At 62.3% G+C, this 20,469-nt stretch overlaps 1 protein-coding gene across 5 annotated transcripts; it reads right to left on the bottom strand.

Moving 5' to 3' along the window:
* Positions 1–333: 333 nt before the first annotated feature.
* GRTP1 (growth hormone regulated TBC protein 1) lies at positions 334–18,385 on the bottom strand. Of its 5 annotated transcripts, none has more exons than XM_059144828.1 (8): positions 18,228–18,385; positions 17,846–17,997; positions 12,451–12,609; positions 9,923–10,047; positions 8,064–8,160; positions 2,957–3,183; positions 2,686–2,871; positions 334–678 (listed from the first exon to the last, which is right to left on the bottom strand). In XM_059144828.1, the coding sequence occupies exons 1-8, from the start codon at positions 18,263–18,265 to the stop codon at positions 589–591; spliced, it is 1,074 nt and encodes a 357-aa protein (XP_059000811.1). In that variant the 5' UTR covers positions 18,266–18,385; the 3' UTR covers positions 334–588. The 5 variants fall into 5 exon arrangements, with proteins under 5 accessions (XP_059000811.1, XP_059000813.1, XP_059000809.1 ...); XM_059144830.1 differs by having other exon boundaries at positions 2,957–3,129; XM_059144826.1 differs by lacking the exons at positions 17,846–17,997; positions 18,228–18,385 and adding an exon at positions 12,749–12,891 and having other exon boundaries at positions 334–675.
* Between the last annotated feature and the right edge of the window lie 2,084 nt (positions 18,386–20,469).

The following is a 20,469-nucleotide window of genomic DNA, read 5'->3' as shown; positions in this document are numbered from 1 at the left end:
CCAGAGCCACTGCTGCTGTCGGGACCAGGGAGAAAGGGGTCTTCTCCAGGGACCCGGGGTGACTGCAGCTGCAGCTGGCACTCGGGCCCAAGGCAGCCTCCGCCGTCCCCAAGGCTGACCTTCCATCTGCTTTCTTCACGGGACGCGGTAACTCCAGAAGCCGTTTTGAGCAATCTCCCCTCTAAAGCGGTCACATGCTGTGTGCACAGACCTCGGGTACCGCTCAGCGCGCACCCAGGGAGGGGACAGAGGACTCCGCGCTAGTGACGCCGCCGACAGTCTGCGCCGTTCCCACATTCGGTCAGCCGACGAGCTGACACAATCACACATTCGCAGTGTTGCCACAGTTTATTACAAATCTGTACATCTCACGTTTCATGGATGAACGTCTCAAGTAAAAATAGTTTTAGAAATTTAGGACGTCGTGGGCCATAACGGAGTTACAGAAGGATGTTATGCCAAGTCGTTCTTTTAAAAAAGTCCCAAGTGTAGAGACCTCGAGTATTCACAGCACTAAAGAAGGGAAGCAGCAGAAGCTGGTGGGCCCTGGAAATGAGGCCTCGTGGTGGCCGCGGGCAGGGGCCCCAGTCAGCCCTGTGCCAGCAGCCTGGCCCGGCAGCTCGCGCGCAGCCTGCTGATGGTGGCCATGGACAGGCTCCCGGGCTCGGAGAATATCTTCTGGAACAGAAATGGGGTCCGTTTAAGAAGCCAGTTCAGCACATCCCCACCCACCAGGTTAAGGGCTTGCCAGCGGTGGTGGAGGGCCTCAGCCCTGCTGCCGTGCTGTGCGGGGGAGGGGCGCTCGTGCGGACCCTTGAACCCCGAGGGCCCGGGGCAGTTCCAAGCCTGCCTGACCGAGCCTGTGGGGAGCAGAGGGCCAGGCCGTCACACCCTTTATGCTCCGTGATTATTTCTGCGGTTACGGCTGAGAAGTTCAGTTACAAACTAGACCACACGCAAGGCTACATTAAAAAGGTTTTTTTTAAAGAAATTTCAGAATTTCTCCCACAGGTGCATGTTCAGCCAGCCCTAAGGTCTGGGTGGAGTGTTGCGTCCTAACTGGCCACATTACCAAAGGGGTCAGGTGCGTCCTCTGCCAGGCGCCAGGACGTCAGCGTGGAGCTGTTTCCACACCAGGATGGCCGCCCTGAGCTGGTGCGAGGTCACCACTTTATTCCCCAGAACATTCTAGATGTCCCTGTGCGGACTGACAGATGAGCTGCTGTTACCGTGCTGACGTGCTTTAATGCAGAAACGCACATTCGACTCCCTGTCCCAGGGCCGTGTCCCCAACGACATCCTTCGAAGGGGTGTGTCTGCACTCTGTGAGGCCGCACGGCGGTGTCGTGTTCCTGTGGGCACACTGGGGGAGCAGGCCCCCCTGCCTCCTGCGCGTCCGCACTGCCCTTGGGCAGCTCTGGGAATGCCCGTGCTACTGCCCCCGGAGCAGGTGTGTGAATGTGTGTGTGTGTCTGTGTGTGTATTTGGCTAGAGTCCCACACGCACATGGGGGGCTGCTGGCTGGGTGCAGGGGTGATGGCTGCACACCCGGGAACGCCCCAGAGGCCCCGCAGCCATCACTCGTGTTAAGGGGGACACCATCTCACTCCAAAACAAAACCCTGGCACCCCATTCAGGACAGCATTGCGGCTCCTAGAACACAAGATTGCAGACTCGTTCCCAGACGCCTGCCCCTGCCCTCTGCTGCTTGGCTGCCCCGAATGCTGGCAACAAAGGGCTCACAACCCAGAATCCCTTCTGGACCAGGCATCTGGTCCCACGTGACCAGCCTCGCCGTGGGTCGGCTGCCATCCTGTTCCCCATCTGTACCCCACCATTCAGAAAACGCTATAGCCCCTGGTGACCAGGGTCCCCAGCACAGCAGCCACATGCAGCTCGTCCCACGTCCTCGGGGCCGGCCTGAGCGGGGGCCCCCATCCTCCGAGCCCTTGGGCAGAGACCCCAGCTGCCCTCTAGCTCTGTGCAGGGGGCCCCGGGGCTACCTGACTCCACACGGTGCGTGAGCAGCATCCTTGATTCCAGGACGTTCCGCCTGCAGAAGGCCGCCCAACAGCTAGGAGCCAGTGCCCCAAGCGGAGCTAGCGGCTTGCTCCCTCCTGAGCGGTGGGCAGAACCCCCTGGCCCCTGGCCTTCCCAGCACTCTCCACCAACCCCCCTGCACCAATGATCCTTTCGGTGGGAAAGTGGAAACCCCAAATCTGCCTTCCTGGAAGGCCTGTCAGTCCTTTGAGCTCTGGCTTCACTCATTCAGCAGATGAGTGGTCTACACGGCCGTACCGGATCCAGGACTCTGTTGAGGGCACTGCCCTTCGGGGGGAAGACAGACAACAGACCGTGCGACCCCAATGGGGCTAAGGACAGCCATCCAGAACCAGAGACACCAGCAGCAAGGGAAGGGCTCCAAGAGGACAGCGGATCAGAAGGCACTGTGCTCCGACCCCGGGGAACCTGGGCCGGCCCAACGGGGATCCCAGCCGCCCTGGAGCCCATCGTGGGGCTTGCAGCCCAGCAAGAGTGGCAGCCATTGTCGTGGGGCTCCGGGAGGAGGTGGGTCTACAGGTCTGAGGGGCCAACATTGGCAGAGGCCCAGAGGGGCCAGGGACAGGCAGATGGGCTCTCCCCCAGACTACCGGGCGGCGGAGCGGAGCCCGCCCAGACACTTGCCTGCATGAAGGTGTGGCACTCGGTCACAAAACTGCCCCTGGTGATGGCCTTGAACCTCTCGCAGATGTCCACCACGCTGGTCCCTTCCAAAATAAAGGCCTGATGCTGCTTGATCAGGGTCAGGGCCACTCGGAAGATAATCTTGGATCCTTCGTTAAACAAACAGTCCCAGATCCGGAGCACAGTCTGCAGAGAAACACGCGGCATGTCATGGGGCGGGGTGGGGCGACCCAGGCAGCCCCGGTCCCAGCAAGGCACATGCTGCACTCACCTCCACGGGCAGGATGTCCACAAACAGGCAGATGAACCAGCGCGACACCACCAGGGGCCACAGGACGCCGTGCCCGTCCATCAGGGCTGCCACCGCTGGCAGCTTGGTCCTCACCAGCTCTCCCAGGACCTCCTGGTCTGTCTTCAGGCCCAGCATGGCGGGACTGTAGTAATCTGCCGCACGGACCAGAGATGAAACCCAGGCACTGCGTCCCTGGCCCCCTACCGCTGGGAGGGAAAGCGGAGCATTCCAGGGAGCCTCTGCGGCAAGACGCCGGGAGCCCTGGAGTGGCTCCCAGAGCAGCCCCTCCGGACCGCGAGGCCCCGCCGTGCAGCAGCGAGAGTCCACTGGCTGTGGGGTCTCCCCGCAGTGTGTTCACAGCAGTGGTTCCCACGACCACCGCATGGAGGACGCAAGTCCGTGTCTGCCCCCAGGGGAGCGGGGAAGAGAGGTGCACTGTGCACACAGTGGGTTACCACCCGGCCTTAGGAAGGGGACCCCGACACCTGCTACCATGTGGGCGAACCACGAGGACACTGTGCTCAACAAACATACTCTCACAGGAAGTCGGACCCAGCCGCCGGGGCCCGCCCACCTGCTGCCCAGCTAGAGGCGGCTGTGGGGCACAAGGGCAGGCCTGGGGCCACGGCACCCTTGGGGACAGCACAACAGGGAGCCCCTTCCCGGGAGCCAGGGCAGCCGTGGTCCAGGCAGCCTCGCAGAGGACAAGCCTCTGGCCACAGATGTCTACACATGGAGCCCGACGGGCTTGTCCCCTCACAGTCAGGCCTACATGCTGTCTGCACACTCGAGGGCCCAGGACAGTACATTTCCCAGAATTCTAGAAGGAGCCCTCTGACTACAGAAGGACAGCGTGAGGTCTACAGTCTGTCCTGTTCATTCCCAAGGAAAACCGACGGCTTGATGTTGGAGACATTCCTTGGTGGCCACAGGAGCCCAGAAAGCATGACACGTGCCGGGGATTTCCGCCGTCCCAGGGCCTGGGCACCTGTGGCCGCGAGACGGAACCACACCTCCCACCGCACGTCTTCCCAGGATGCGCCCATCCTTCCTAGCTCGTCAAGCGACAGGTTCTATTTTAATGCTTAGTTTTGCTATTGAAATCCAGAGGTCATCTACATAGTGAAATACGGGAACGTGGCACTGTGCCAGTTTCTGGTCGGGCTGCCCCTGCGCCCCGTGGCTGTTCACCATGGCGAAGGGACGAGATATTCATTAACCGGCCCGGTGAAAACAGGGTCCCTATGAAACGGACACGATGCCACATCCCGTGATGGATCTTCAGAGCCAGGCCACGTGTGATAAAGGACGCTGGAAATGATTTCACAGACGCCAAGTCGGTGACAAAGCACCAGGCGTCCTCAGGTCTCCCTGCCCCGTCCTCCTCTTGCGTCGGGCTGAGCGCCCCCCCGGCCCCCCCGGCGAGACGACCACAGCCTCTGTTGTCTCTTCCGGTGTCCTGCTCACGACACAGTTCTCTGCGCCGCATCCCGAGGGAGCCGGGGTTAAGCCTTGGACGGTAAGAGGGTTTGCTCAGCTCCCAGCACAGTGGCCTTGTTCCCGGCCCCGGAGAGGCTTAGAGCAGCCTCCAAAAATAGAGCCGCAGAACACGTGCCCAGACGGCCACGGGCCCAGGCCAGTCACCAGGGCAGGAGCGCCTAGACCCTCCCTCGTCCCCGCATTGTGCTGGGATGTGAAGGCAGACAGACCCTGTGCCTCTGGCCCGTCTACGCAGAAGACCCAACGCTCAGTGAAGCCAGGAACAGAGGAGCCTCCGACGTGGACCGAAATCGAGCCCCGCGTCAGGCTGTCCCAGGGGCGGCACGCCTCTGCAAACGGCCTCATGGCCACGTCGGCGCATGGGAGGGCTGAGCCGGGGGGGACGGGGGGCGGGCACCCAGACGGGAAAGAGCCGTGGGACAACGGCTGAGGAGCGAGCGGCCGAGCTGGGTCCGGGCACACAGAATCAAATTCCAAAACCCGTGCTCTCCGGCCCCATGAGAAAGCGAAGGCCCGGCCCGCGGGCGGGGGCACAGCCCATAAGGTGCAGCGGGGGCGACCGTCCGGTGTGTTCATCCCGGGGACTGGGGACGCAGGCCCGCCCCTCTGCTCCCCGGGACCCCTGAGCCTCCCCATCGCGCTGCCCGGGTCCACCCCGGGGCCACCTCGCTTTCGCTGGGCTACGAACCACCCGTTGCCTGTGCCTGCAGGGGCGACAGCTGCCAGCCCTGATCAGGAGGCCACCACCCCGCCACAGCACTCTCCCCGCCCTCCCGAGGTCATAGCACCGTCAGCACCCGGGAGCTGCAAGCCCAGGAGGCCTCCACCTGTCCCCTCCTCCGCCCGCTGGATGTCTGGGTTTCAGTGGTGACGACCCAGAAGAGGCCACCCGTGTCCCCGTCGCTGGCGTGAGCAGCCAGGTCTGGGCGTGCAGGGCCCAGCGGAGTACGCACAGACACCTCGCACTGGCGTCCCAGAACACGACTCCTACCCTACGCCAATTCCGAAACTGGGGTGCCACTGGCTTCGGGTGGTGGCCGCTGGTGGCTGAGGCTCTGCCGTCCGCGTCGGGCCCACCCTGTGCTTGCCAGAGACCCCGGCCAGCCACGCGGACCCCTGTGTTGCCAACGGACGGATTTCTAGGGAGCTGCTTCTGCTGAAGCGCAGGAGGTCTTCACGCGCGGTTTCACGGGCACAGACGCCCTCCCCCAGACTGTAGCTCCTCCTTCGGCATATGACGTCTCGTGTCAAAATCGGTTCTTCATTTTCAAGTAACTGAGATTATCAATCACATCTTCTGCAGAATTTCGCGCAAGAACTTCGTTTGTGCTCGGCATCGTGAAGCCACTGTACGTCTATGTTCTCAGGTCCAAGTTTGCTTCTCCACATACGTCCTGGGTTCACCCGGAATAGAAATACGGGTCTAACCTTGCTTCCTTCCAGGCAGACGGCTGTCACACGAAGCTGCTGACGGCCTGTCTTTCCCCACTGACCCGTCTCCCGTACCGGCTCCCGCAGGCCTGCACATGGGCAGACCGGTTTCTGCCTCGGCACCGTGCCGTCCACCGCTGACCGGACCCCACAGTGTTCCCACAATCACAGCATCTGGACGCGTGCCCGGGGCTCCTTCCAGCCTGGGTGGCTTCACGCTGCGCTCGAGCTTCTCAGTTAGGCCTTCCTGCATCCGGAGACCCCGCAGCCCGTCAGGATCCGGGCTGCCGCTCTGCCCGCTGTGTGCGCACACGAGGTCGGCCGACACGGGCGAGGTGGTGCGGGCCCCGTGTCGGGAGCGGACAGGCGTTTCTTCCTCTATTTTCTGCAAAACCGATGAAGAAATGATCCGTTCCTCTGAGGTCTGATGCGACGGTGCGTGTCCGCCCGAGGGTTCTCCCAGACGCTCTCGGCCCCTCCGTCAGCTCTGTGAGGAGTGTTTCCTCAGTCCTCCATCCGGCCTCTTCGTTTTATTCACTCTCTTGGCGTTCTTAATCCCAAACTCCAGCACTCTTCATTTCTAAGTATCTCGCCCACTTTTTCTGGGCCTATCCTGCCTGTTCTGTCGGCTTTTCCAAAAAAACAGCTTTCGTGTCTGCTTACCTTTCCGACAGCTCCTGTTCCGTGTTGCCGGTCCTCACTGTGTGGTCCGCGTGTGAGCGCGTGTGTGCGTGCGTCCCAGGAGCCCGTGCGGCAGGGCCGAGGTTCTAGTCTGTCCTCGCCGCCACCTCAACTCCTCGTGGGACGCTGGCGTTGGAGCCGCCCAGCTTGTATGGCCCACGCACCACGCCTCCTGTCCCCTTGCGTCCTGGCCATTCTATTTGGATATTTTGGTTTTGAATCAAGACCTGTGCAAACTGTGGTTTGGTTCGGCGGCACCTTGTGATAGTAGGAAATGACCTCACGGGCTGACAGAGGATCAGCCTCCTCCTGTTCTCCAAGCTGGTGCTTGTCACCTCCTGGCACCTGCTCTGCTCTCCTGGGACGCACTGAGCCAGGGCAGGCCATTCACGCTCCCTTCCTGGACGAGCCCAGGCCCCCGGAGCAACGCTGGGATGCGGTGGGTTCTCCACAAACCTGTGCAGACGTCCCGGTCCGGGACACAAACATGCCTCACGGTGCAGTCTGTCACCACAGCATCGGGTGTCCTGCCCCAGCTTCCTCGCTGTTCCTGCCCCCACAGCGCAGACCCCCACGATGAAGCCGGGATGCCCAGGGCCCGTGCCTTCCTCGAAGGTGACCCATCACGGCAGGTCACCGGCACGGGTGCTGGTACCCTCATGGATGGCGGCACGGGAGCCAGAGGAGGCCCCATCTGGAGGCTTCCTTCCTGTCCCGAAGCCACTATGGTTCACGCTTCCCTAAGACACGGGCCAAGGTCTCACAACCATGGGGTGGAGGCCTCAAGTGTCCTCATCCGTAAAATGGATTCGCTCACCAGGCCGTGCGGCACGGCTGTCCTGGCGCCGACACATGCTGTGTGCCACATGGCAGAAGCCACAGCGCCCACTGACACATGGTCGACCCGCTCTGCCGGGGGGATGCCAGTCCACAGCCCGGCCCTGCGGGAGGCTGTGCGCGGTCCCCACCCCCGTCACGGCCGCGGAGGGCACAGGTCCTGCCCCACCCGCCACGGCTCTCCCCAGAGCGAGCTCCATCTACACCGCACGCCGCCAAAACCAGTGGTGTCTATTAACGAGTGAACTAATGATTCACCTCTAATTAAAATAGTTAAAATTAGTTAATAAAGAGACAATTAGAAACGTGTGAAAATAACGATTTCCACCTCGGTAACAGCAGCAGTGCTGCGGACTCTTGAGGACGGGTCGCGACACTGGGACCAAGTCTGCACGGGGCCAGGCGGCCTCCCCCGCATGCCGCTCCCCACGATGGTTCAGGCGGGGACCCGGGGCCAGGCGCCAACACTGAGGATTCCAGCTCCGAGACGCGGCGCAGAAGCGGCACAGGCCCCACCGGTGCCCGTTCTCCCCGTAAGCCCCTCCCGCTCCCGGATGGCCCCTCCGAGCCAGCGCGGCCGCCGTGAGGGCAGCGGGCCCCGGTCGGGGAGGGCCTGTGGCAGGAGCGGTCCACGTACCCGGCAGTATCCTTCCCACGAGAGCATCCAACAGCCAGAAGGCCTCCTCCTCACTCTGGGTGGCGAGGATCAGGTATCCGGCTACGAAGTTCATGCCCTGAAGGGAGAAGAGGACTCCTGAGCCCCTGGAGGCTCCGGGACCCTCAGCTGCTCACCACGCGCTGCCTGTCCCTCACTCGCCCTGAAACCTGCGCCAGCCCGTGGCCTTCTGGTGACACACTGGGCACAAGAGGCGGGAACACCGCTCGGTGTCAGGGGGCTCCGGGGACTTGGCCTGGAAGCCTGCGGTCTCTCCGCCTGCCTTCCACCTCGGGACACCGGCTCACAACCGGGTCCTACGACGGTCAGACACGTGGCTACATCAGACAGGAAACCAGACCCGGACCCGAGTCTCCCCCAAACCATGAGGAACATGGCCTGACACGTGGTGCGGACACATTCTGTGGCAGGGAGGGGGATGTCACGGGGGCCACGAGCTGCAGGCCGGGGCTGGCCCACCGCGGACGGCGTCTGTGCGACAGCCGTTCAGACCCGCCCTCCGCGACCCCCTCCACCGTCTCCACGCTCTCGAAAATGCATGTCCCTCTCCGGTCACGGGGGACCAGTCAGCTTCTCCGACTTCTCACAGCCAACGAGAGGACTGTGGACCCACACACCCCACACCGGAGAGGCCACATGACGTGGGAGGCCCACGTCAGGGACCACCAGGGGCCGGGGGCTGGGAGCAGCCTTCCGCAGGCCTCCGAGGGACCCCGCCCACCACCCGCTCCAACAGCTTCCTGCACACCCCGACCCGGCGGCCTGCGAGCTCTGGCCTCACCCACGCTCAGCCCAGTGGCTCAGAGTCTGGAGCCGTTTCTAAAAACCGCAAGAACAGAGGCCAGACTGTGGACGGGTGGTTTCCCGACCACGAGGTCTCCACAGCCCCTCCAGGCCGGTCCTCGTCCAAGACCCTAAGTGATGATGGTGAGAAGCGCCCAGGCGGGCCTGCTCCCCAGCGGCATCGCCTACAGCAAGGGCCAGAGGCTCAGAACCGGCACACCTCTGCCCCGGCTTCTGCGAAAGGCCCCGCCCCGCCCCCACCCGAGCCTCGCCTATGGCTGTCCACGATCCAACCGCCCGAGGCCGACTTCCCACCCGAGAATCCGGCATGACCAGGACATGGCAGAGGCCGGAGCTTGGGAAGCAGGAAGCCGCACCACCCCTCCAAGGCCAGAAGCCGCGGGCACCGTGTGTCGGGCTGACGACGGGCCGCTCACACGACCCAGCAGCACAGGCCCACGCGGGAAGGCCCACGTGTCCCCCCACAGGCCCTTGGGTCCTTCTCTCTTTCCCTCCCCACGCCCCGGGCAGAGAGATGTCTCGGAGGAAGGATGGGTCCACACGTGGCCTGCTGCTTCCTGCGCAGATCCGCACAGCCTGACAGCACCGACGGGTAAGGAGGCCAGCTGGTACCTGTGGCCGCGGGGAAGACTGGGGAGAGCGGGCGCCAGAGCAACGTGGAAGGGTCTCCCACCACGTCGTGTGCATATGTGCACACGCACGCTACACGTGTGCATGCAGACGCGAGCGTGTGTACACACACCCACAGGCATGTGCACTCACACGCTCCCTGCACCGAGGCCCGGACGTCTGCTCACATAAGGGACTTCCCGTCTGCTCCCCAGCCTCACCACTCCCTACCGTCGGCACCAGAAGAAATCCCGAACCGACGCGATACGGATTCCAACGGCACAGCCTGCGTCGGGGGCTCAGGAGCGGGACTGCGCGCTCAGCCGTCCCAGGAGAACGTCCCCACTGCGAACTGCAGCGCTGCTCGCGCTCACCTTCCCCGCCAGCACGTGTTTCCCGGCGCTCACCTGGCAATAGCCCACACCTTGGTTGTGGCGCCCATAGGCCAGGAGCACGTTGTACAGGGTCTTCTGTAAGCAGGGGTCTGCGCTCTTCCGAAACTTTACGTTGTCCGGGAAGGTCCTGTTCATATCTACAGGGAAATTCACGACACAGAATCATCCAGAGGGCAGAGACAGAACACTGGCCCGTGATGGACAAAGAAGTCGCTGTGTCTACCCCCAAGGAGGCCTAAAACCCCGTCTGGTGACCCTGACCGCCCTTCATGGAGTCAGGACAGAAGACAAAGGTGCCGGCGGGGTCCCCTTCCCTGTCCAGCCGCAGCCCCACAGCCCAGGAGGCCCCAACAGCACATTCTCCCTGAGGGCGCTGGTCCCGCCGCCCCCAACATCCCCCCCAGCCAGGGGCTGCTCAACTCCAGGACCCCAGGTGCCAGGTGAGCTCCGCTCAAAGCCCTGGAATATCCTCCCAATCCTGAACACAGAAGCCCACGGAGCAGCCCTAGCAGAGCTGAAGGACGCCAGTGAACACAGAGGACAGACCCCTCGCATGCCCCGGCCGGCCTTCTGCCCCCGCGCCGGACGGCCCATGTAGACCCGACACCTGCCCCTGGGTGCAGCCCTGACACGGCTGGGAGGGAGCGGTTTCGTGTCTTTCTCCCACGTGGGGTGAGGGCACACTGGCTGCATCGCCGGAGCGGACGGAGACACGGCGGACCCTCAGCCCCCTGCTGCGCCATCGAAGGCACCCGGAGCCCGCCTCGGCTTGTGCCAGTGTCCCCACCGCAGACAGACAAGGCCGCCGTCCCCGCCCGCGGCGCCCGAACGGGAGGCCTGCTCGTCCAAGCCCAGCCCTGAGCGCCCGGTGCACGGTGCTCCCCGTCGTGTGTTTGTCTCCAGGGAAGCTTCTGCTCCAGAATTCTGAACGTTCCGGAGCGAGCATCCCCAGGACCGGGGTCGTTCACTAACCCGGACTCTGCAGTGACCACGGTGCTGGCTCTTCGACACTGTTCTCCACTGGGAGCTTGACCTCGTTTTGAAACCTTTCTCTTCCGATCTCGGGAGGAGGCGTGGAAGGGGCGGTCCGGCTGCGCTCGCACGCGGCGTGAGAGCTCCAGCCTCCGTCCCCGCGACGGGACTCCTCCCGGTCCCTCCGACCGCAGGACCCCGCAGTCCCACTTCCGGGCCGTCCCCCGAAGAACGGGAAGCAGGTGTCCTGGGACAGCGGTGCCTGACAGCCGACTCGCGCGAGCAGGCGGCGACCAGAGCGCCCGTCACCACGGTACTCAGCCCTGAGAGGGAAGGACACCCTGACACGTGCGGCAGCACGGGCGACCTCGACGCCCCGGCTGAGCCTAGCGAGCCCGACCCAGCGGTGCAGCTCCCGCCTGTGTCCTGTGTCCGTCAGTCAGCTGGGACAGACGGCCGGGGCCGGGCAGGGCGGAGAAGTCGCAGCTGTTTCAGGGGGGCGGGGTTTCAGCTTGGGAAGACGGGGCGGTAAATTCTGTTACCTACACTTTACGGAAAAAAATTTTTATCCAAAAATGCCGTCACTAAACAGAGCCTTTAAATTCTCTTTTCAAACCGACAGCAGCAGCATTCTGTTGTATTTGACACCGTGCCCTCCCGCGGACCCCAGGCCTCCCCCAACATGAGGCAGCCCGGAGGCCCCTCCTGCCCCAGGCTCTGGTGTGGGGGCGGCCTTGAGGGCTAAGGGAACCCCTTTCTTGGGCTGGGCACACAGCCCAACCTTACTCCACCAGGGAGCCTCACCTCTCAGCACATTCGAGTAACTGGGTTTTAAAAAATCATTTTGTGGGGTGCCTGGGTGGCTCAGTCGATGAAGCCTGTGCCTTCGGCTTAGGTCACGGTCTCAGAGTCCTGGGATGGAGCCCCGCATCGGGCTCCCTGTCTGGCGGGGAGCCTGCTCCCCCTCCCCACCCTGCACCCCCACTCATGTATGCATACTCTCTCTGAAATAAATAACAATTAAATAAAAATTAGAAAGATTTGGTGTTTAAGTTTGTATCTCTCAAAAACAAAGAAAGGGAGAGAGACGCCCTCAAAATCTAATTATTCAGTTTAGATTGACTGGGGCACTCTGCACGTATACAAACTGGTGTGCCACTGAGAAATCTGGGGACCCCTCAGCTCCCAGACAAGGACGGGAGTATGACACCGGGGCCGCCACGGCGTACGTCAGCACTGTGTCTAAGCCCAAGGGCACTGCCGTCAGCACAAATCCCTCAAGCGATTACCGATTAAGGCCCCGGCCTGACCGCTGGCTCAGCAGCCACGCCCCCCCTCCAGCTCCCCACGGAAGAAACCTGGTCCTGCCCTCGCCCCGGTCCCTACCTGCTGTTCGCAGAAGCAAGGGAAACCACTGTTCTCCCCCTGGGAATGCTTAAGCTTTGGTTTTCCTTCAGAAAAATAAAATTTCCACTTCAAAGCAGCAGGTGCCTCTTGAACAATGTTTCCTCTGGAACGTGACTGTCCTGGGGGGCTGCCCACCCCACACCCCCGCCTGGGCGGCTCACCTGTCCTGATGGCCTCCTCCAGCCTGTCGTCGTGCTCGCCCTGGAGCAGGTGCTGGTAATAGCCGGGGTTCTGGTCCATCTGGGCCTGGGCTCCACTCACCCCCATCCAGATGCGGGCCCGGTGCTCGAGGGGGACGCCTTTCCGGATATAGCGCTTCACTGAAACGGAGAGAAGAGGCTGCATGGGGTCAGGTGCGCGCTGCCCGGGCTCCGAAACCACGCAGAGGCCGTTGAGCCAAGAATGCTCACTTCTCCGCGCGTTCAACAGGAGAAGACGGGGACCCCACGTGGCACAGACCCCACTGGCTGTCCCACGCTGTAACAGGCAGGGAGGCGATGCAGGCAGCTCCTCGGGCTCCCCCCTCACCAGCACGGACAGTGCCAGACGCCGCAGGCCAGGCCCCGAGCTCTGGCTCAGGGCCATGCAGGCCAGGATCCACACGGGAGGGGACACCTGGGAAACCGGAGGGACAGAGGCCACGCTGAGTGAAGGGACAGAGGCCAGGAGAGGCCCTTGCTGGTCGGAGAGCAGGAAGCAGAGCATCAAGGGTCAGAGAGAGGCTGTGTGCGGGGACAGCAGCTCAGGGACATGGTCCAGCCCTGGGGTGACCGGGAAACGGGACCGAGGTCAAATGGTGGCTCGGGCAAGCACGAGCGTGAGCCAGAGCAAGGGAGAAGGCCCGGCAGGTTTCGGGGCTGGGGTCCGCATGGCCCCACTGGGTTGGGGGTTTCGGCGGCAGCGGTCACCGCCCTCTATCCTACACCTGCTCCGTGTAAGTGCAAAACTGGTTTGAGAGGAATATTTTTGCTGATAAGTATGTGAAAAAGTAATCACTCATTTTCTAATGGCCAAAGAAACACAAGAAAAGAAGCCAAAGCCGGAGCTACCCGAACGAACCCCCATTTCCCAGGCAGGTGGGAAGACCTGTGGCGCTCACAGTGACCGGAGGCATCACGTCACGCTGTTAATGATCTTAACTTAACCCTCAAAACAGCTCACCTTCAAAGGAAACACTCAAAGCATTGTTGTTTTCCTCTCCTGGTGTGTTTTAAGCACCTTAAGTATTATTAAAAAAGAAACGCACTTGAAAATATATAAATTTTTTTTAAAGACTTTAAGAAAAAACAAAAGGTCCTACAATGAAAGAAGCTCCACCGTCCACTGTGGGAAGAACAACACCAGGGGCGCCCGCCGCACGCCCCGGGAAGCATCGCCAGAGGAACACAGGCTCAGTCCCGCAGGGTCCCACGACCGCGCGCCTGGCATGGGCTCCCAGAGGAGGGCCCGTGGCGCCTCCTGGCTGAGCACGACCACGGCCGGGGACAGAGGGACACTGCTCAGTGAAAGTCCAAGGCCACCAGAAGCCCCATCCACCGCCAAGGCAGCAGCCTCTAAGCCGGGATCCTCTCCCGGCGTGGGACCAGGACAGCGGACGCGCGGGCCATGAGGCACGAGGTGGTCTGGCGGGGCGTCACCCCCCCTTCTACCGAAGGAGCTGCCCTCACCTGGCTGCCCTGCTCGGGGGCGTGGCCCACAACTGGGGGTACCCCAAAAGGGAAAGACACACATGACAACGACAAACTACTGGAACTTTAAACCTGATGTACCAGTTTGACCTGGTTCCGAAAGTCCCGGGGAAAGACAAGGGAACCTCCCCTCGAGGGGAAGCCGGAGTCCCTACCCGAGTTCGAGGTAACACTGACCATGTGGGGCTAGTGGAAACAGACACGGAGGGGAACAGAGGACACAAAACCCAGAACGGGCTCCACACAAGCTTTCTGACAAAGTTGCGAAGCGATGTCCTACAGGCCAAAAGGCCTTTTGCACAAGGCAGCGGGTGACAGGCGCGGCTCGAGAAGGCGGGAGGAGGCTGGGCTGGTGGCCACGGCGGGAAGGCTGCAGCTTCCCGCACAGTCCATACCGTTGCCAGCAGCCCTGCTCCGGGGTTTACAACGCTGGCCGGTCGCCTCCCCCGCGTCGACCACCCGCCACACCCAGGCACAGCCCATGGTCACCGGACCCGGAATGTTCCTCTGCGACACCCAACCACCGCCAGCAGACCCAGCACTGGGGACGCGGCACCGAAGCAGCACGAGGCAGGAGCCAGCCTCGGAGGCCCCGGAGGGACGGGCAGCAGGGGGGACTGTTCTCAGTCTTGCTGGGAGGGACGCTGAGCTCTGTGCGTTTGTCTAAACTCAGAAGTGTAAAGAGGTAAGAGTGATTCTCCTTGCAAATTAAAACTTTTTTTAAATAGAAGAAAAGCAAGTACAAAATGCGTGAACCCCTTCCTGGAGTGAGACACTGGGCTCTGGAGGGACCTGCCACCCTGTCCGGCCAGGACGTCACGGGCTCGGAGCTGTTGCAACAGTTTCCAAGGACAAAAGTTTCTGCCACTTTTGCTGCGTGTTCTCTGGAGTCACACTGTTTCTTCAGCAGAAAATTAAACTAGCTTCCCTGCGCCCAGAGCCTGACCTTCCCCAGAGGGGCTCACCCATCCCTGACCTCGGGGAGTGCAGGCAGCACCTCTTTAAAGAAGGTGCAGCAAATCCCCGTGTTCTTTGGTATTTGCCTTTGAAAGTCTGTTTTTGCAATTTAATTCTGACTGAGATGCTGCGGATTCTCTAAGCTACCAGGATGAAGACGGGAAGCAGAAGAATGCCCGGCACTTGGGCCCAGGGACGTGGGCGGGAGCAGGAGCAGCAGCAAAGGACGCCTCGGGCCGGGCTGAGCTCGCCCAACTGCGCGTTCCTAGGCAGAGGGGGAAGAAGTGGTCTCAGGGTCCCCAGTTGGTATCTGCTCCACAAGGAACGAACACAAAACAGACCTTCACCACGTCCGTCACATCCACGAATGTGCAGTCAAGCCGGAAGTCCGGGCTGCCCTCTGCAGACGTGCCTGACACCAAGATCCAGAGGTCACCGTGTTACTGGTGACCTGAAGATTGGCGTCCAGATGAAAGTCGTCCAAAACGGCACCCCACGGCAGGACGGCGAAACAAAACTCGGTCCCAGGACGGGACCAAAGTGGGTGTGCAGGGGAAGCCAGAGGGGCTCTGAAACAGCTCCCGGGCTGTGAACGGGCACCCGCCGGTCCCCTCACGTCGCCGCCTCCCCGGGACACCACATGCCCGACAACAGTGCCATCGGCCTGGAGCTGGTGGGAGAACTCGAGTCTCACGGTTGGAAGGACCCACGCGCTCCCACTCCTGCCCGACAGCTCCCCACCCGCACACCCAGCGCCAACCTCGACACCCAGCGTGACGGAACTGCGTGGCCCACACGCCTCGCACCGGCCCGTGCCCCGCTTCCCGACGACGGCAGGCCGCGGACACCGCCTGCCTGGGCCCAGGCAGCAGGCGCATCAGGACCCCGACATTCCTGCGTCCGGACCTGCGGCGCGGCTCACCCTCCTCAGCACAATCACATGCTAACGTCATCGAGCCAAAGAAACAGTAAAGCAAAAATGAAGTATCTCAATGAAACCAACTTCCATCCTTAAAGCCGACAGGTGCCAGAGCTGAAAGAGGCAGCAGCAAAATCGGGACAAAACCTTTGAACCACGAGAGAAGGACGAGCATCTGGAAGGTTCCGCACCCGGCTGCTCTCACTCCTGCTCCAGCTGGAGAGAACGGACGCTGGAAAACAGACACGGGACACAGAGCGTGGCTTCGGGAGGCCACGTAGACCATCATGGGAAGGCTCGTTCAAAGGGAAGGTCGCGACTCGCTAGAACCAAACGATAAAACCAAAGATCAGGAGATGAAGGTGCGTTTGCGCTTCACATGAGAACACAGGCTTCCGCACACACCCTGACAGTGAGGGCGCGGACCCCGGCCGAGGTCAGCCCTGCGAGCCAGCCATGGCAGCCGAGAGGCCTTCTCTTGCATGAAGGCCAACCGGCCGTGTGGCTGTCGGCACGCGTGTGTGTGTGCACCGGGCTCCCGCGGAGACACAGCGCTGTCCTGACCATTGCCTCGGCCTCACGCAAGGGTCTGGGCCTGGAGAGGAGCTCGGGCTCACTTTACACCTTTCACTGCACGTTTTACCCCATCCATAAATTGTGTGTACTTCATACACTTGTACATTTTTTAAGGACAAAAGACCAGTCAACTTTCAAGAACAAATAAAGAAGAAAACAAAAGCAGATACGCTCTGGAAACATAGTAACACAGGGGACAGGAGGGGGTGGCCATTCTGGCCCCTGGAGGAGGCACACAGTGCACGGGCCTCCACAGTGCACGGCAGGGCCACAGGGACCAGCCCAAGCCCCCCACCCCTGCCGGGGCACCCGCCCCCTGCCAGCCTTCCAGGAATGAGGCCAGCTTACCTCAGTGCTTACCAAACCCTCCCCCATCGGTGACAGCCAGGAGAGGGGCCCAGTGGGGGGAGCGTGTTGGTGGACAGCCCCGTGTCAAGCAAGAGCCTCCCTCCCCCACGACCGCCCCCCACCCCCGAAGATCAAAGTGTCTCTGCTAACCCTCCTGTTCACCTGCCCCATGCACCGGGACCACTCTGCGCCCTATTCACTAATCCCTTTACAAGCAAAAATGGTTTTTGTCACCCCCTTGCTTAAAAACCCTTTTACAGGTGGCCTCTCTAGGCCTGGTCATGTGACTGAACCCTGGTTCCAAGTCCAGCACGCTCGCATTCCATCCCGGTTCTGGTCACACGGCTCTGGCCCGGCAGCTGCCGTCAGCCCTCATCTCTCCTTTGTCACAAAGTCCTATCTCAGAAGGTCCCTTATCTGAACTCGGGGAAGCACACACCTACCAACGCCCTCGGCGCCGGCCGCAGGTCCCACCCGGCCCCTCTCTGCAGCCTGGGGAACCCGGCAGACAAACACTTCTTCCTTCACTCCTTCAACAAATTCTGAAGCTATTACAGAGACCCTGACTCCCGCAGGGACACACCGAAGCAGACAGGCCCCAGCCACACGGCCAGAGAGGGAAGGCCTGCGGGGCTGTGTGGTTTAACAGGAAGGACTGGCCATCCCAGATAGGAGCTTGGGAGGGCCTCCGGGAGATGGCATCCTGGTCAAAGCCTGGAGGAGGGGAGAAGCCCAGAGAGGCCAGCGCAGGCCAGGTATTCGCGGGGGGAACAGGTGGCAGCAGCAAGGCCTGGGGTGAGGTGGGCTTCGCCCTGAGGGGAGCCGGGAGGGAAGGCTTCCCTGTGGGTACAGGCCAAGGGAGAACCGCGCTCGCTCCCTGGAGAGCAGGACAGCGGTTTTCTTGCCGGCCAGCCCCCCACCCCAGATCGGGTCCCCGGTTTGGAAGGAAGCCGGGTCCCCATCCCCGGGACGAGGGACGGGTCTCCTGTGCCTTCCCAGAGCAAGCTCTAGCGAGGTCGCGGCTGTGCGCCCGGGGAGCGCTCGGGCAGCCGGCCGGGCCCCACTCACCTGTGCCGCTTCTCTGGACACGGCCCCTCCCCTTCAGAAGTTTAGACCATTTTATGGCTCTTCTGGTGAGCACGACCAGGTAGGCCGAAGCGAACTCCTCATAAGCGGCGTAATCGAAGTCCTCAGGCCTCTCAAACCCGTAAGGGTCCACCCTGCGGCCCCAGGAGGAAAGGAACCCATGAGCCCCAGACAAAGTTTCGCGGGCCCGTGCGCCCCGTGGCCCTGCCCAGGGTCCCCGCGGGGACGCGGCCGCCAGCGCGCGTGGGGCCGGGGGACGAGTGCAGCGGGGGGACCCCGGCCCCACACGCCCCGCACCCCAAACCCCGGGTCCCCATCCCGCACCCCACGCTTGGCGAGGCGCGTCCGGCCCCCACGCACCCACCTGGGGACCCGGTCCTGGGCGCGCTCCGCGGACTCCATGCCGGGAGGGCGGGGAGGGGGCGCCCAGGAGCGCAGGAACCGCGGGGTCGGCGCAGGGGGCCGAGGCCTCCTGCCGGACCGGAGCGCGTGTCCTTCCGCCGGGCCGCGGGCGCGGGAGGCGGGGCGGTGGGCGGGGCCCAAAGGATGAGCAGGGGGAGGGGCGGCGAGGGAGGGGCGGGGGCGGGGCTGCACCTGCTCCTGCCGCCCCCGCGGAGGGCGGTGTCCGGAGCTGCGGGAGCCGGGAGCGTGGGAGGGGTTAGGCTTCGAGGGAGGGGTGCGGGGTGGGAGGCTGGGGGCGGGATCAAGGCTCCTTGGGAGCGGGATGGGGTTGGGGTGGACGCTGGGGCGGGGTGCGGTGGGGGGGTCTATGGGGGCAGGAATGCGGTGTGTTGGGAGCACGAGGCGGGGAGGGGGGGCGGGGGGGGCGGATAGTGTAGGCAGGGGTGGGGGGCGCCTGGACGCCAGATGGGGTGTGCGGAGGCACCCGGGAGCGGGATGGGGTGTGGGGGGCACCCAGGGGGAGGGATGGGGTGCTTGGCGGGGGGGGGGGGCCTGGGTGTGGGATGGGGTGCACGCCCACCTGCAGGCTGGGTGGGCCATCAGGAGTCCCCGTCACTCCCTTTAGGAATCCAGGTGGATGTCTCAGAGATACCCCCAAAGGGCCCTGCAGGGCAGGTCCAAAGCTCAGCGTTCTGACCTGCGACCCATGTTTTACTTTCTTTCTGCAGAAAAGAGCGAGTCTTATTCTGCGCTTGCTCTTTTTCAGTCTACGGCAAGAGAACAGCGCATGGATGAGATCCTAATCCCCGCACCCACCTGGGGGCCTGCCCCATTCCTTCCCGCAGCAGACTCAGACTGGGGCCTGGGTTCCAGCCGCGCCCGACTCCCGGGGAGCCCGGCCTGGGAAAACCTCTGGCTGGCTGGGGCTCCCGCGGCCCAGCAGATGGGGGTACAATGCACCACCTTGTGGGATTGCGCCAGGGGTGGGTGACGCGAGGCTAACAGCTCGGGATGTAGTCTGCTCCCCACAGGAGGCAGAAGTCAGGGCTCCCTCCTCAGCTGCCTCTTCCCAAACTTGGAGTCAGAATCTTGGGAGTGGGAGTCATGGCCAGGCGCTGTTTGCAGCTCAGGCAAACGTAGGCACACAGCTCCATGTGGTTGCTACTCGGGACAGAGCGGTCCCCCCCCCCCCCAAGCAGCTGGTCAGGCACCCCCTGATGCTCCACAGCAGCCCCGGTCCCCGGCCCTTTACTCTGTCCTGAGATCTCAATATCGGGGCATGAAAACCATGTCTAGGCCACTTGTCAAATGGGGGAAACCACAAAAATTTGCCAAAGCTGTTGTGCACTTTGGTTTAGAAAGGTGATGAGAAGTGGGGGGCAGATTTAAGATACTTTTGTAGGAGACAAACCATAAATGACTTAATCTCACAAAACAAACTGAGGGTTGCTGGGGGGAGGGGGGTTGGGAGAAGGGGGTGGGATTATGGACATTGGGGAGGGTATGTGCTATGGTGAGTGCTGTGAAGTGTGTAAACCTGGTGATTCACAGACCTGTACCCCTGGGGATAAAAATATATGTTTATAAAAAATTAAAAATTAAAAAAAAAAAAAAAGATACTTTCGTAGGGTGCCTGGGTGGCTCAGTCGGTCAAGCCTCTGGCATCTGCTCAGGTCCTGAGGTCCCGGTCCCGTGGTGGAGTCCTGAGTCACACCCTGACTCGGCGGGGACCGGCTCTTCCCTCTCCCTCCGTTGCTCCCCCTGCTCGTGCTCACTCTCTGTCTCTCTCTGTCTCCAATAAATAAAATCATAAGAAAAGAAAAAGATGCCTTTGCAGCCTCAGCCCTCCTCATCCCAAGAGTTGTTTTGGAAAAAAGGAGCAGGAACAGAAAGACAACTTCTCCGTGAGCAGGAGCCCACGGCCCCCGCGGCCAGCCTCACCTGAAGACGTGTCTTTCTGGAACGCCCCAAGCGCCTTCCGGTGGGAAGGGCCTCTGGGCCACGTCTAGACATGGTGAAGCTGTGACAGCACCCACTGCCCGTCTTCCCAGACGTCGGGGAACCTGCGGCACCTGACGTGTTTCAGAGGGGGTCCGTCCCGGCGGGGGGACCCAGAGAGGAAACTAGTGGGACACACTCTGCCCCCAGACATCCTCAAGCTTCTCCAGGCCCAGGAAGACTGCAGGAAACTTAGTGCTCCCCTG

The sequence above is a fragment of the Mustela lutreola genome, chromosome 13 (assembly GCF_030435805.1).
Source record: "Mustela lutreola isolate mMusLut2 chromosome 13, mMusLut2.pri, whole genome shotgun sequence".
NCBI lineage: Eukaryota > Metazoa > Chordata > Mammalia > Carnivora > Mustelidae > Mustela > Mustela lutreola.
The sequence above is the reverse complement of the archived record's forward strand: the minus strand, read 5'-3'. Positions and strand labels throughout refer to the sequence as shown.

Coding starts and splice junctions, on each gene's coding strand:
- GRTP1 (XM_059144828.1), bottom strand. CDS start 18,265: ATGGAGTCCGCGGAGCGCGCCCAGGACCGGGTCCCCAG. Junction 12,610..17,845: donor TGTCCAGAGAAGCGGCACAG/GTGAGTGGGGCC, acceptor TCTCCGTTTCAG/TGAAGCGCTATATCCGGAAA. Junction 3,184..8,063: donor CGTGGGAAGGATACTGCCGG/GTACGTGGACCG, acceptor TTTCCCTCCCAG/CGGTAGGGGGCCAGGGACGC.